The sequence below is a fragment of the Rutidosis leptorrhynchoides genome, chromosome 3 (genome assembly GCF_046630445.1).
Source record: "Rutidosis leptorrhynchoides isolate AG116_Rl617_1_P2 chromosome 3, CSIRO_AGI_Rlap_v1, whole genome shotgun sequence".
Taxonomy (NCBI): domain Eukaryota; kingdom Viridiplantae; phylum Streptophyta; class Magnoliopsida; order Asterales; family Asteraceae; genus Rutidosis; species Rutidosis leptorrhynchoides.
This window is the reverse complement of record NC_092335.1, coordinates 242,599,817-242,616,149: the sequence shown is the minus strand read 5'-3', so window position 1 is coordinate 242,616,149 and position 16,333 is coordinate 242,599,817. Positions and strand designations below refer to the sequence as shown.

Genomic DNA, 16,333 nt, shown 5'->3' with positions numbered 1-16,333 from the left:
GAAGCAAGTCAAAAAAAAGTGGGAAGAAAACGGTGATAAGAATCACCAATACAACAACAACAGCAATTACAACAATAATCGCAACAACTATCCCAACAATCGCAACATCAATTGCAACTACAACAAACGGCCCAACAACAACAACAACAACAACAACAGCAACTACAACAATCATCCCAACAACAATAATAACCGCAACAACAACAACAACAACAACAATCAGAAGCAGCTATGCCAAAGGTGTGAAAAGTATCACTCGGGGTTCTGCACCAAATTTTACAACAAGTGTAAAAGAAATGGTCATAGCACGGCGAAGTGTGAGGTCTACGGACCAGGGGTTAACAGAATGAAAGGAACAAATGGTGTCGGAACGAGTAATGTCGGAGCAAGTAGTGTCGGAGCAAGTTATGCCAATGTAGTTTGTTATAAATGTGGAAAACTGGGCCACATTATTAGAAATTGCCCGAACCAGGAGAACATGAATGGACAAGGCCGCGGAAGAGTTTTCAATATTAATGCGGCAGAGGCACAGGAAGACCCGGAGCTTGTTACGGGTACGTTTCTTATTGACAATAAATCTGCTTACGTTTTATTTGATTCGGGTGCGGATAGAAGCTATATGAGTAGAGATTTTTGTGCTAAATTAAGTTGTCCATTGACGCCGTTGGATAGTAAATTTTTACTCGAATTAGCAAACGGTAAATTAATTTCAGCAGATAATATATGCCGGAATCGAGAAATTAAACTGGGTAGCGAAATATTTAAGATTGATTTGATACCAGTAGAGTTAGGGAGTTTTGATGTAATAGTTGGCTTGGACTGGTGAAGAAGGTGAAAGCAGAGATCGTATGTTATAAAAATGCAATTCGCATTGTACGAGAAGAAGGAGAACCCTTAATGGTGTACGGAGAAAAGGGCAACATGAAGCTACATCTTATTAGTAATTTGAAGGCACAAAAACTAATAAGAAAAGGTTGCTATGCTGTTCTAGCACACGTCGAGAAAGTACAAACTGAAGAAAAGAGCATCAATGATGTTCCCGTCGCAAAAGAATTTCTCGATGTATTTCCGAAAGAATTACCGGGACTACCTCCACATCGATCTGTTGAATTTCAAATAGATCTTGTACCAGGAGCTGCACCAATAGCTCGTGCTCCTTATAGACTCGCACCCAGCGAGATGAAAGAACTGCAAAGCCAACTGCAAGAACTATTAGAACGTGGTTTCATCCGACCAAACACATCACCATGGGGAGCTCCTGTTTTGTTTGTCAAGAAGAAGGATGGTACATTTAGGTTGTGTATTGACTACAGAGAGTTGAACAAACTTACCATCAAAAACCGTTATCCACTGCCGAGAATTAACGACTTATTTGATCAACTACAAGGCTCGTCGGTTTATTCGAAGATCGATTTATGTTCTGGATGTCATCAAATGTGAGTAAAGGAGGATGATATTCCAAAAACTGCTTTTAGGACGCGTTATGGTCATTACGAGTTTATGGTTATGCCGTTTGGATTGACTAACGCACCAGCTGTGTTCATGGACCTTATGAACCGAGTGTGTGGGCCATATCTTGACAAGTTTGTCATTGTTTTCATCGATGACATACTTATTTACTCAAAGAATGATCAAGAGCACGAAGAACATTTAAGGAAAGTGCTAGAAGTATTGAGGAAAGAAAAACTGTACGCTAAGTTTTCAAAGTGTGCATTTTGGTTGGAAGAAGTTCAATTCCTCGGTCACATAGTGAACAAAGAAGGTATCCAGGTGGACCCGGCAAAGATCGAAACCGTTGAAAAGTGGGAAACCCCAAAAACTCCGAAGCATATACGTCAATTTTTAGGATTGGCTGGTTACTACAGAAGATTCATCCAAGATTTCTCCAAAATAGTAAAACCCTTGACTACATTAACGTATAAAGGGAAGAAATTTGAATGGAAGGATGAACAAGAGAAGGCGTTTCAATTATTGAAGAAAAAGCTAACTACGGCACCTATATTGTCATTGCCTGAAGGGAATGATGATTTTGTGATTTATTGTGACGCATCAAAGCAAGGTCTCGGTTGTGTATTATTGCAACGGACGAAGGTGATTGCTTATGCTTCTAGACAATTGAAGATTCACGAGCAAAATTATACGACGCATGATTTGGAATTAGGCGCGGTTGTTTTTGCATTAAAGACTTGGAGGCACTACTTATATGGGGTCAAAAGTATTATATATACCGACCACAAAAGTCTTCAACACATATTTAATCAGAAACAACTGAATATGAGGCAGCGTAGGTGGATTGAATTGTTGAATGATTACGACTTTGAGATTCGTTATCACCCGGGGAAGGCAAATGTGGTAGCCGACACCTTGAGCAGAAAGGACAGAGAACCCATTCGAGTAAAATATATGAATATAATGATTCACACTAACCTTACTACTCAAATAAAGGAGGCGCAACAAGGAGTTTTAAAAGAGGGAAATTTAAAGGATGAAATACCCAAAGGATCGGAGAAGCATCTTAATATTCGGGAAGACGGAACCCGGTATAGGGTTGAAAGAATTTGGGTACCAAAATTTGGAGATATGAGAGAAATGGTACTTAGAGAAGCTCATAAAACCAGATACTCAATTCATCCTGGAACAGGGAAGATGTACAAGGATCTTAAGAAACATTTTTGGTGGCCAGGTATGAAAGCTGATATTGCTAAATATGTAGGAGAATGTTTGACATGTTCTAAGGTCAAAGCTGAACATCAGAAACCATCAGGTCTACTACAACAACCTGAAATCTCGGAATGGAAATGGAAAAACATTACCATGGATTTCATTACTAAATTGCCAAGGACTGCAAGTGGTTATGATACTATTTGGGTAATAGTTGATCGTCTCACCAAGTCAGCACACTTCCTGCCAATAAGAGAAGATGACAAGATGGAGAAGTTAGCACGACTGTATTTGAAGGAAGTCGTCTCCAGACATGGAATACCAATCTCTATTATCTCTGATAGGGATGGCAGATTTATTTCAAGATTCTGGCAGACATTACAGCAAGTATTGGGAACTCGTCTAGACATGAGTACTGCCTATCATCCACAAACTGATGGGCAGAGCGAAAGGACGATACAAACGCTTAAAGACATGCTACGAGCTTGTGTTATTGATTTCGAAAACAGTTGGGATCGACATCTACCGTTAGCAGAATTTTCCTACAACAACAGCTACTATTCAAGCATTGAGATGGCGCCGTTTGAAGCACTTTATGGTAGAAAGTGCAGGTCTCCGATTTGTTGGAGTGAAGTGGGGGATAGACAGATTACGGGTCCGGAGATAATACAAGAAACTACCGAGAAAATCATCCAAATTCAACAAAGATTGAAAACCGCCCAGAGTCGACAAAAGAGCTACGCGGACAGTAAAAGAAAAGATATAGAGTTTGAAATTGGAGAAATGGTCATGCTTAAGGTTTCACCTTGGAAAGGCGTTGTTCGATTTGGTAAACGGGGGAAACTAAATCCAAGGTACATTGGACCATTCAAGATTATAGAACGTGTCGGACCAGTAGCTTACCAACTGGAGCTACCTCAACAACTCGCGGCTGTACATAACACTTTCCACGTCTCAAATTTGAAGAAATGTTTTGCTAAAGAAGATCTCACTATTCCGTTGGACGAAATCCAAATCAATGAAAAACTTCAATTCATTGAAGAACCCGTCAAAATAATGGATCGTGAGGATAAGAGACTTAAACAAAACAAGATACCGATTGTTAAGGTTCGATGGAATGCTCGTAGAGGACCCGAGTTCACCTGGGAGTGTGAAGATCAGATGAAGAAGAAATACCCGCATTTATTTCCAGAAGATACGTCAACACCTCCAACTGCTTAAAATTTTGGGACGAAATTTATTTAACGGGTAGGTACTGTAGTGACCCGAACTTTTCCATGTTTATATATATATTAAATGAAATTGTTATTTGCATGATTAAGTGTTTCCAATATGTTAAGCAATCAAACTTGTTAAGACTTGATTAATTGAAATAGGTTTCATATAGACAATTGACCACCCAAGTTGACCGGTGATTCACGAACGTTAAAACTTGTAAAAACTATACGATGACATATATATGGTTATATATATAGTTAACATGATTTTATTATAAGTATGTATCTCATTAGGTATTTTAACAATGAGTTATATACATAAAAATGAGACTATTAATTTAAGAAACTCGAAAACGATATATATAACGATTATCGTTATAACAACGTCTTACTAGGTACATATGAATCATATTAAGATATTGATACACTTGGTTAATTATGTTAAATGATAAGTAAATATATTATTAAGTGTATTAACAATGAAATACATATGTAAAAATAAGACTACTAACTTAATGATTTCGAAACGAGACATATATGTAACGATTATCGTTGTAACGACATTTAACTGTATATATATCATACTAAGATATATTATATATCATAATATCATGATAATATAACAATTTAACATCTCATTTGTTATAATAAACAATGGGTTAACAACATTCAACAAGATCGTTAACCTAAAGGTTTCAAAACAACATTTACATGTAACGACTAACAATGACTTAACGACTCAGTTAAAATGTATATACATGTAGTGTTTTAATATGTATTCATACACTTTTGAAAGACTTCAAGACACTTATCAAAATACTTCTACTTAACAAAAATGCTTTCAATTACATCCTCGTTCAGTTTCATCAACAATTCTACTCGTATGCACCCGTATTCGTACTCGTACAATACACACCTTTTAGATGTATGTACTATTGGTATATACACTCTAATGATCAGCTCTTAGCAGCCCATGTGAGTCACCTAACACATGTGGGAACCATCATTTGGCAACTAGCATGAAATATCTCATAAAATTACAAAAATATGAGTAATCATTCATGACTTATTTACATGAAAACAAAATTACATATCCTTTATATCTAATCCATACACCAATGACCAAAAACACCTACAAACACTTTCATTCTTCAATTTTATTCATCTAATTGATCTCTCTCAAGTTCTATCTTCAAGTTCTAAGTGTTCTTCATAAATTCCAAAAGTTCTAGTTTCATAAAATCAAGAATACTTCCAAGATTGCAAGTTTACTTCCAAGTTTTCTAAATCCATTCCAAGTAATCATCCAAGATCAAGAAACCTTTGTTAATTAAAGTAGGTTATCTTTCTAATACAAGGTAATAATCATATTCAAACTTTAATTCAATTTCTATAACTATAACAATCTTATTTCGAGTGGAAATCTTACTTGAAATTGTTTTCGTGTCATGATTCTGCTTCAAGAACTTTCAAGCCATCCAAGGATCCTTTGAAGCTAGATCTATTTTTCTCATTTCCAGTAGGTTTATCCAAGGAACTTGAGGTAGTAATGATGTTCATAACATCATTCGATTCATACATATAAAGCTATCTTATTCGAAGGTTTAAACTTGTAATCACTAGAACATAGTTTAGTTAATTCTAAACTTGTTCGCAAATAAAGGTTAATCCTTCTAACTTGACTTTTAAAATCAACTAAACACATGTTCTATATCTATATGATATGCTAACTTAATGATTTAAAACCTGGAAACACGAAAAACACCGTAAAATCGGATTTACGCCGTCGTAGTAACACCGCGGGCTGTTTTGGGTTAGTTAATTAAAAACTATGATAAACTTTGATTTAAAAGTTGTTATTCTGGGAAAATTATTTTTATTATGAACATGAAACTATATCCAAAAATTATGGTTAAACTCAAAGTGGAAGTATGTTTTCTAAAATGGTCATCTAGACGTCGTTCTTTCGACTGAAATGACTACCTTTACAAAAACGACTTGTAACTTATTTTTCTGACTATAAACCTATACTTTTTCTGTTTAGATTCATAAAATAGAGTTCAATATGAAACCAAAGCAATTTGATTCACTCAAAACGGATTTAAAATGAAGAAGTTATGGGTAAAACAAGATTGGATAATTTTTCTCATTTTAGCTACGTGAAAATTGGTAACAAATTTATTCCAACCATAACTTAATCAACTTGTATTGTATATTATGTAATCTTGAGATACCATAGACACGTATACAATGTTTCGACCTATCATGTCGACACATCTATATATATTTTGGAACAACCATAGACACTCTATATGTGAATGTTGGAGTTAGCTATACAGGGTTGAGGTTGATTCCAAAATATATATAGTTTGAGTTGTGATCAATATTGAGATACGTATACACTGGGTCGTGGATTGATTCAAGATCATATTTATCGATTTATTTCTGTACATCTAACTGTGAACAACTAGTTGTAGGTTACTAACGAGGACAGTTGACTTAATAAACTTAAAACATCAAAATATATTAAAAGTGTTGTAAATATATTTTGAACATACTTTGATATATATATGTATATATTGTTATAGGTTCGTGAATCAACCAGTGGCCAAGTCTTACTTCCCGACGAAGTAATAATCTGTGAAAGTGAGTTATAGTCCCACTTTTAAAATCTAATATTTTTGGGATGAGAATACATGCAGGTTTTATAAATGATTTACAAAATAGACACAAGTACGTGAAACTACATTCTATGGTTGAATTATCGAAATCGAATATGCCCCTTTTTATTAAGTCTGGTAATATAAGAATTAGGGAACAGACATACTAATTGACGCGAATCCTAAAGATAGATCTATTGGGCCTAACAAACCCCATCCAAAGTACCGGATGCTTTAGTACTTCGAAATTTATATCATATCCCAAGGGTGTCCCGGAATGATGGGGATATTCTTATATATGCATCTTGTTAATGTCGGTTACCAGGTGTTCACCATATGAATGATTTTTATCTCTATGTATGGGATGTGTATTGAAATATGAAATCTTGTGGTCTATTGTTACGATTTGATATATATAGGTTAAACCTATAACTCACCAACATTTTTGTTGACGATTAAAGCATGTTTATTATCAGGTGAATACTAAGAGCTTCCGCTGTTGCATACTAAAATAAGGACAAGATTTGGAGTCCATGTTTGTATGATATTGTGTAAAAACTGCATTCAAGAAACTGATTTCGATGTAACATATTTGTATTGTAAACCATTATGTAATGGTCGTGTGTAAACAGGATATTTTAGATTATCATTATTTGATAATCTACGTAAATCTTTTTAAACCTTTATTTATGAAATAAAGGTTATGGTTTGTTTTAAAAATGAATGCAGTCTTTGAAAAACGTCTCATATAGAGGTCAAAACCTCGCAACAAAATCAATTAATATGGAACTTTTTTAATCAATAAGAACGGGACATTTCACTGGGAACTTAAAGACCACATAAAACGGAACTATCCCCATCTCTTCTCAATTGCTGATGCAAACGAGGAATCTACCTAAAACTTCGGGACGAAGTTTTCAATAACGGGGAGGTACTATAACGACCCTCAATTTTTCCATTCTATATTTTTCCATATTAAATGCCTAACAATATAATTAAACTTAATAATTAAACTTTAATCGATAATGGTTAAGCGTTAAGAATTATAAAATATACTAATTAACTTTATACATTAATTGACAAGTTAATAAAAATAATAAGTTAATTACCTTACATGAACAAATAAATATTGTGTACTTAAAATAATTAAACTGTGATAGTTAAGGAATCATTTAAGCTAAATTAAAGCATAAGGACTTAAGTGAAAAAGTTAAACCCTAATCCCATTAAACCCTAGCCAATTTTGGAAGGGTAAAATTACCCTTTTGCCCCTAAAAATTTTGGTCCTAAGCAACACTCTTTAACCCCCTCTTCAAGCTAACTTATTCCCTAAGTAAATCTAACCCTAACCCTAATTCTAGAATTTTCCTATCCTCCCTATAAATAGAGACCTAACCTAAACCTTTTCATTGTACCAAATCACAACAACAATTTTCTCTCCCAAGTCTCTCTCCCTCTCTCCCTAGTTTCGGCTCCCAAAACCGAAACCATACACCACCACCATCGAAATCATCATCAATCTTCAAGGTGATCTTCAAGTGTTCTTCACGTTCTTCGTGTTCTTCAAGAATCTTCGAGGTGTTCTTCGAATCTTCTAAGGCTTTGATCTTCAATCTTCATCGTGTTCATCTTTTCTTTGTTAGTCGTCTTCGAATCTTCAAAGGTATAACATAAACCCTAACTTATTTACATAAACTTTGAGTTTTGTTTAATTCATGTTCGTGTTATAAACTTATTCATAAACATATACATAAACACACCTAGATCTATACACGAAATATATATATATATATATATATATATATATATATATATATATATATATATATATATATATATATATATTAATATGTATGTATGTATGTCGACTAGAAAAAAAGGAAAAGGAAAGTTTGATCTTCAAAACCCTAGATGACAATTAGGAGATTTGTTTGTGTTAATTAAGGAAACAAAATAACCCTACATATATACATATACATATCGATACATATATATACATGTAAAAAAAATTATATATATATATATATATATATATATATATATATATATATATATATATATATATATATATATATACATATACACGAGTTACATACATATATATATACTAAACCCTAATTATACCTAAACTATACTACTTTAATTAAAACCCTAAACCTAACCCTAATTTATTAAAACCCTAATTAATTATTAAACCCTAGTTATTAATTACTAAACCCTAATCATTAATTACTACTCTAATTAATTAAACCTAATTAATTAATGAAACCCTAATATTACTTATACTATTATTTAACACTTACACTTATACTATTATTAACACATATACTATACTACCTATATTATAACGCATAAAAACATTTCGGGATATATATTAGATATATATAGATCTTCCAACTTTCTTGACTAATGGTTTCTACGAAACTCTAGGCGGAAGGGTTTGGATTTTTCGATTTAAAGGATCCTGTAGCTCAAGCCCCTAGACCTGAAATGGCCATTCGAAGGGAAAGGGGTGATTGGAAGTATATCTAATATGGCAAGTATCCTAAAATGGAAACACTTTTAAAATAGAAACTTTCTAATTATAAACTTACTAAAATGGGAAACTCACTAAAAATAGAAACTTTCTAAAAATAGAAACTTTCTAAAAATAGAAACTTTCTAAAAATAGAAACTTTCTAAAAGTAGAAACTTACTAAGAATGGAAACTTAGTAAAACAAACTATACTTAAACACTTACATACTTAAACTTAAACTTGGGCAAAACACTTACTACTCTTAAATGTCAATAGGTTAACTTTTCTGCTCACTCATCCAACTTTCTATTCTGAGGAATAACCATCTCTCTCTACTTACTAAGGTGAATTCATAGCCCCACTCTTTATTGCTAGCAAACTTATTTACTTTTATTGGGGTGAGACACATGCTACTTTTACTATTTACAATTTAGACACAAGTGCCAACTGTTAAAACTATGCTATACCCGGCTATGTCCGACTAAGTCCATACAGTGATATTTTTAATTGCTCGTTGAATGCATGCTTAATTATTGGGGGTAGGCCTATCGGGAGTAACGTCCCCGATATATTTGACTAAGTCTTTGTATTACTTAATAATGAAATTAAACTGACAAATATATACACAACTTGTCTTTGGGGCAAACTTGAACGTTTAGTCTAAATATCACGCATTGGCATAACTTTTTGATCCTGCGAGATCAACTTTACAAACTAAATCTTGTGGTCTAAAACAACGGTCAAACTTATTTGTTAAACCTATGAACTTCACTCAACCTTTTTGGTTGACACTTTAGCATGTTTTGTCTCAGGTGCTGATTGATTCAAGCTTTCTTACTTACTGCTTATGTGATACTACTTGGACATAGGATTAAGAAATATCGCATTTGCTATTATTGCATTTAAACAATTACTTTATTGGAATTTCTATCATTGTAACGACATTTCATTTTCCGCTGTGTACTTAAAAAAGTTTATTTTATCATTTAGTATTGTTCTCGTATATTATAATATGTTGGTTTATTTGATATTAAGTCACATTTCGCCCAGGCCCTAACTGGGGGTGTGATAGATTGGTATCAGAGCTGATTTAATGCGCTTATTAGCAGATTAATCGTAGAAGGGGTTCTCACAGTGATACCTGTGACGAAGCATTGGCTCTTGCCCCTCGCGAGCCTTTTAGGTTGGCCATTTTGCCAAGAGGTTAGCCGTAAAATCAGTGTCTGAGGTACACTTAGTGGTCACGAAAGAACGGCACTAAGTGGGATGAAACATTCCCCACTCTGCGACACAGAATGTCACAGATTGATATCAGAGCATAACCAGGCTGTTATAGAGAACCAGGATTGCATTTTTATGTGTGCCTTACTTTTTAATTAGGGTGCCTTAGCAATCTAGGAAACTATAACCTTTCCTGCCTTAGACTTAAAGCACTTAAGATTGCCCTATAATCTTAACACTTATGCTTTACTAAACTTGACTTAAAGATTCTAATCAAAAGTTTCTTTCCTAATGATAGGATGTCAAGCTCAAATATTAATAAACCAACTCTTTTCAAGCCAACCAAAGAAGATACTAAAGGGCCTTCCAGTGAAAGATCAGTCCAAAGTCCACCTTACGGATTTGGTGGTCCTCGTTCCCTAAACTATTGTCCGGATACTCTACATGTATCTCCTAATTTTCACCCAACTCAAGGATCTGAAAGCGAAGGAGAAAGCCCTGCTGATTCTGCTGACTCTGGCTCTTTTCACTCATTGGTACATAAACCAATGAGTACTCCTGAATGGGATGCTCTTCAAGACCTCCCTAACTACGACAGTGACTTCTCCAATTATGAGCATGAAGAAGAACCTATTGAAGAATCGTCTGAAAACCCAACTCTAAAGAGAAAGCAACCCGAACCCGCTACCAGTCCATTATTCTATAATAACGAGGAGTACGTGGAGGTGAAGTGTGATATCATCAACCTTCAGAGTAGCTGTGAGAAGAATAGGGAGTATAGTAGATGCCATGTTGCTCGGATAGAAGTGCGTCTAAACAACCTAGAAAAAGAAAACAAAATCTTGAAGGAAATCATCCAAGAGTCCCTCAACTCTCAAACCGAAAGGCTAGAGAAACTTGTGAAGGATAACATGGAAAAAGTGATGAAGCAGTTTGAGAAGAAGAAATATGAAGACTACTTCAATCTTAATATTTCTTAGTTATTTTTCCATTTTCCATCGATGTAAAGGCTATGCCTTAAACTATTTTCTATTTCTGAATCGTGTATTAAAAGGCTTATTTAATGCCTCGTTCCTTAATAATATAAAGTGTTTTATTTATATCATGTGATATCAATACTTTATCTTATTCATACTTGTAATTGCTCAAACCTATAATTTGTTAACTTATCCGATTTATGTCAACTTCTATGTAGCAACATCATGGTTCGTCCAGCTGCACCTGCTGTTAACAATATCGTGTTGACTACCGAGAAATTCCAACAGTTACTCACTGCCGCACAAGGTAACGCTCAAGCTAATAATGTTAATCCTCAACCGAAACCTTGTTCATACAAGGACTTTACAAACTGTCATCCTCCCGCATTCAAGGGAAATGAAGAAGCTGTCGAACTAGTTCATTGGTTTGAGAAGATGGAGTCCATTTTCTGTATTTGCAACTGTGGTGATGACGATCGAGTAAAGTATGCCACTATCTCATTAGGTGGCAATGCTTTAACTTGATGGTCTGCTCATGCCAAGTCCGTAGGGATTGACAATGCTAATGCAATTCCATGGGATGAACTCAAAAGCATGATGATTAATAAATTCTGTCCTTGAAGTCAAGTTCAGAAACTTGAAGTTGAGTTCTGGGAACTCAAAGTGAAGGGAACTGATATTGAAAGCTACACCAACCGTTATCTTGAGCTTTCTACTCTATGTCCCGAGATGTTTCCTACCGAAGCTAGAAGGATTGAACGATATATTGAAGGTCTCCCCGAGGATGTTCAGGGGAATGTCATTGCTGCCGAGAAGGTTACTCTTAATGCTGTGATTCTCATGACACAAAATTTGATGTTGGCCAAGAGAAGAAGAGCGTCGGATAGTAAGCAGGTTGAGACCAAGGGTAATGATGGTAAGAGGAAGTTTGAGTCATCTCAAGATTCGACTTAAAATGCTAGTAAGAAGCCTACGGATAGTACAAGGTCGAATTATAAGGGTACCTATCCTTTCTGTGTTCGTTGTGAGAGGCATCACCCTAGGAAGTGTACTGCTACTTGTTCGTTGTGTAAGAAAGTGGGACATGTTGCTAAGACATGTAAGACTCCTCCAAAGGATAAGGCTATTGTTCCAGCCAAAGCTCCTCCTGCATGTTATACTTGTGGAGAAAAGGGACACATTAGTCCAAATTGCCCTAAGAAGAAGGACAATCCCGCTCCTGGAACTAATACTATTGCTGCAAAGGATCGTGCGTTTGTTATTACTGCTGCTGAAGCTCGAGATGAGGATGAGGTCATCACGGGTATGTATCTTGTCAATAATTTTATGCCACTATTTTATTCGATACTGGTGCCGACAGAAGTTACGTGTCTAGTGATTTTTGTACCATGTTTACTGACAAGCCTCAACCCTTAGAAACTAAACGATTAGTAGAAGTAGCCAATGGAAAGATCATGCAAGTCGATAAAATCTATAAAAACTGCAACCTAATCTTAGCCAATAAAGAATTTAAGATAGACCTTTTGCCGATCGAGCTCGGAAGTTTTGACGTCGTAGTTGGAATGGATTGGTTACGTCCATTACATGCTGCAATCTTGTGTTGCGGTTAAACTGTTCATGTTCCATTGGGAAATGGAGAGACTCTCATCATCCAAGGTGAAAAGAGTGGTTCCAATCTCAATATTATCTCATGTATCAAAACTCGCAAATACCTTATGAAAGGTTATTCAGCTATTCTAGCCTATGTTAAGATGATTGAGTCGAAATAGAAGAGTATTGATGATGTACCAGTGGTTAAAGACTATCCCGATGTATTTCCCAAAGATCTTTCTGGTCTTCCACCTCCTCGACAAGTTGAATTTCAAATTGATTTAACTCCTGGTGCTGCACCTATTGCTAAAGCTCCTTATCGATTAGCACCCTCCGAGATGAAGGAATTATCCAACCAACTCCAAGAACTATTGGATAAAGGTTTCATTCGTCCAAGCTCGTCCCCATAGGGAGCTCCTATTCTATTTGTTAAGAAGAAGGATGGTACATTAAGGATGTGCATTGATTACCGCGAACTTAACAAGCTTACTATTAAGAACCGTTATCCGTTTCCACGTATTGATGATCTATTCGACCAACTTCAAGGGTCAAGTGTTTATTCAAAGATTGATTTGAGATTCGGTTATCACCAACTCAGAGTCAAGGAATCCGATATTCCTAAGACTGCTTTTCGCACTCGTTATGGGCACTATGAATTTTGTGTCATGCCTTTTGGTTTGACCAACGCTCATGTTGTGTTCGTGGATCTTATGAACCGTGTTTGTAAACTTTATCTCGATAAATTCGTCATTGTTTTCATTGATGACATTTTGATCTACTCCAAGAGTGAGGAAGAACATGAGCAACATTTGCGCATGATTCTTGAACTCTTACGAAAGGAACAACTTTATGCTAAATTTTCTAAGTGCGAGTTTTGGCTCAAAACCGTACAATTGCTTGGACATGTTGTTGATGGAAACGGAATACATGTCAATCCAGCTAAGATTACTGCTATTTAGAACTAGGAGATACCAAAGACTGCGAAGCATATTCGTCAATTTTTGGGACTTGCCGGTTATTATCGAAAGTTTATAAAAGATTTTTCCTTACTTGCTAAACCTCTTACAAAGCTAACTCAAAAAGGGAAGAAGTTTGAGTGGTTCGAAGAACAGGAATCTGCTTTCAAGATTCTGAAGGAGAAATTGACCACAGCCCCGATTCTATCCTTACCCGAAGGTACTGACGACTTTGTTGTTTAATGCGATGCTTCAAAGCAAGGCTTTGGTTACGTTCTAATGCAACGAGAAAAGGTTATTGCCTACGCATCTAGGCAGTTGAAGAAACATGAAGAGAACTATACCACACATGACCTTGAGTTAGGTGCCGTGGTATCTGCATTAAAGATATTGAGACATTATCTGTATGGTACCCATTTTACGGTGTACACTGACCATAAAAGTCTTCGACAAATCTTTAATCAAAAACAGCTGAATATGAGGCAAAGCCGATGGCTCGAGACATTGAACGATTATCACTGTAAGCTGAAATATCATCCTGGCAAGGCGAATGTAGTTGTCGATGCCCTTAGTCGAAAAGACGATGTTAAATGTGTTCGTGCTCTAAACCTAAAAATCAAATCAAATCTTATCTCGCGAATCTGTGAAGCTCAATTGGAAACTATTAAACCGACACTTATCGAAGGTGAAGGACCTATTGGTTTCGAGAACCAACTTTAAGTGAAAGCTAATGGTACACGGTACTTTGGCAACAGAATTTGGGTTCCTCGCTTCGGTAATCTCCGTGAACTAGTCTTGGATGAAACACATAAGACTAGATATTCTATTCATCGCGGTTCCAGTAAGATGTATCACGATGTGAAGCAATTCTACTGGTGGCCTAACATGAAAGCCGACATTTCTACTTATGTAAGTAAGTGTCTCACTTGTTTGAAAGTCAAGGCCGAACATTAAAAGCCTTCTGGTCTGTTGACACAACCCGATATTCTGCAGTGGAAGTGGGAATGTATCACTATGGACTTCGTTACTAAGTTACCTAAGACTTCGAATGGTAACGATACTATTTGGGTCGTAGTTGATCGTCTTACTAAATCTGCCCATTTCATACCGATCAAGGAAACTGACAAGATGGAGAAATTATCACAGCTTTATATTAAAGAAATTGTCTCACGTCATGGTGTTCCTATCTCGATTATTTCTGATCGCGACAGTCGATTCGTTTCCAGATTTTGGAAAACTTTACAATCTGCTCTTGGAACTCAACTCGACATGAGTACAGCCTATCATCCGCAAACTGCTGGTCAAAGTGAACGAACTATCCAAATCATGGAAGATATGCTACGTGCTTGTGCAATCGATTTCAGCAAAGGTTGGGATAGACATCTACCTTTGGTTGAATTTTCTTATAACAACAGTTATCACTCCAGCATTAAGGATGCACCTTTTGAAGCTTTATATGGACGAAAATGTAGATCCCCTTTGTGTTGGGATGAACTCGAGGACAGACATTTAACTGGTCCTGAAATCATTCACGAAACTACAGAAAAGATTGTACAAATTAAGCAACGATTAGAAACTGCCCGTAGTCGACAAAAGAGCAATGCCGATAAGAAACGAAAAGACATCTAATACCAAGTTGGAGATAAAGTCATGTTGAAAGTATCCCCTTGGAAAGGTGTTGTCCGCTTCGGTAAACGAAGTAAACTCAGTCCACGATAAGTTGGACCTTTCACAGTCACTTAAAGAGTCAGTCCCGTGGCGTACCGATTAGAACTACTAACTGAACTTAGCCAAGTACATGATGTGTTTCATGTCTCAAATCTTAAACGGTGTCTTGCTGATGACACACTCGTTATTCCTTTGGATGATGTCCGCATTGATGAGCAAATTCACTTCGTTGAAGAACCTATAGAAATCATGGAATGAGAGGTCAAACAAACGTGTAAAAGCAACATACCTATCGTTAAAGTCCGTTGGAATTCGCGTAGAGGCCCCAAATATACCTGGGAACGCAAAGACCACATGAAACGGAACTATCCCCATCTCTTCTCAACTGCTGATGCAAACGAGGAATCTACCTAAAACTTCGGGACGAAATTTTCAATAACGGGGAGGTACTATAACGACCCTCAATTTTTCCATTCTATATTTTTCCATATTAAATGCCCAACAATATAATTAAACTTAATAATTAAACTTTAATCGATAATGGTTAAGCGTTAAGAATTATAAAATATACTAATTAACTTTATACATTAATTGACAAGTTAATAAAAATAATAAGTTAATTAACTTTCATGAACAAATAAATATTGTGTACTTAAAATAATTAAACTGGGATAGTTAAGGAATCATTTAAGCTATATTAAAGTATAAGGACTTAAGTAAAAAAGTTAAACCCTAATCCCATTAAACCCTAGCCAATTTTGGAAGGGTAAAATTACCCTTTTGCCCCTAAAAATTTTGGCCCTAAGCAACAATCTTTAACCCCCTCTTCAAGCTAACTTGTTCCCTAAGTAAATCAAACCCTAACCC

The 16,333-nt window shown here is 35.6% G+C and overlaps 1 protein-coding gene across 1 annotated transcript in view; it reads right to left on the bottom strand.

Moving 5' to 3' along the window:
• The window catches only part of LOC139900908 (uncharacterized), a 99,083-nt gene extending 88,837 nt beyond the window's left edge, over nucleotides 1-10,246 (bottom strand). Inside the window, exon 1 of the mRNA XM_071883657.1 lies at nucleotides 10,196-10,246. Coding sequence (XP_071739758.1) covers nucleotides 10,196-10,246 — 51 coding nt within the window. The remainder of the gene's footprint in view (nucleotides 1-10,195) is intronic.
• Nucleotides 10,247-16,333: the final 6,087 nt, after the last annotated feature.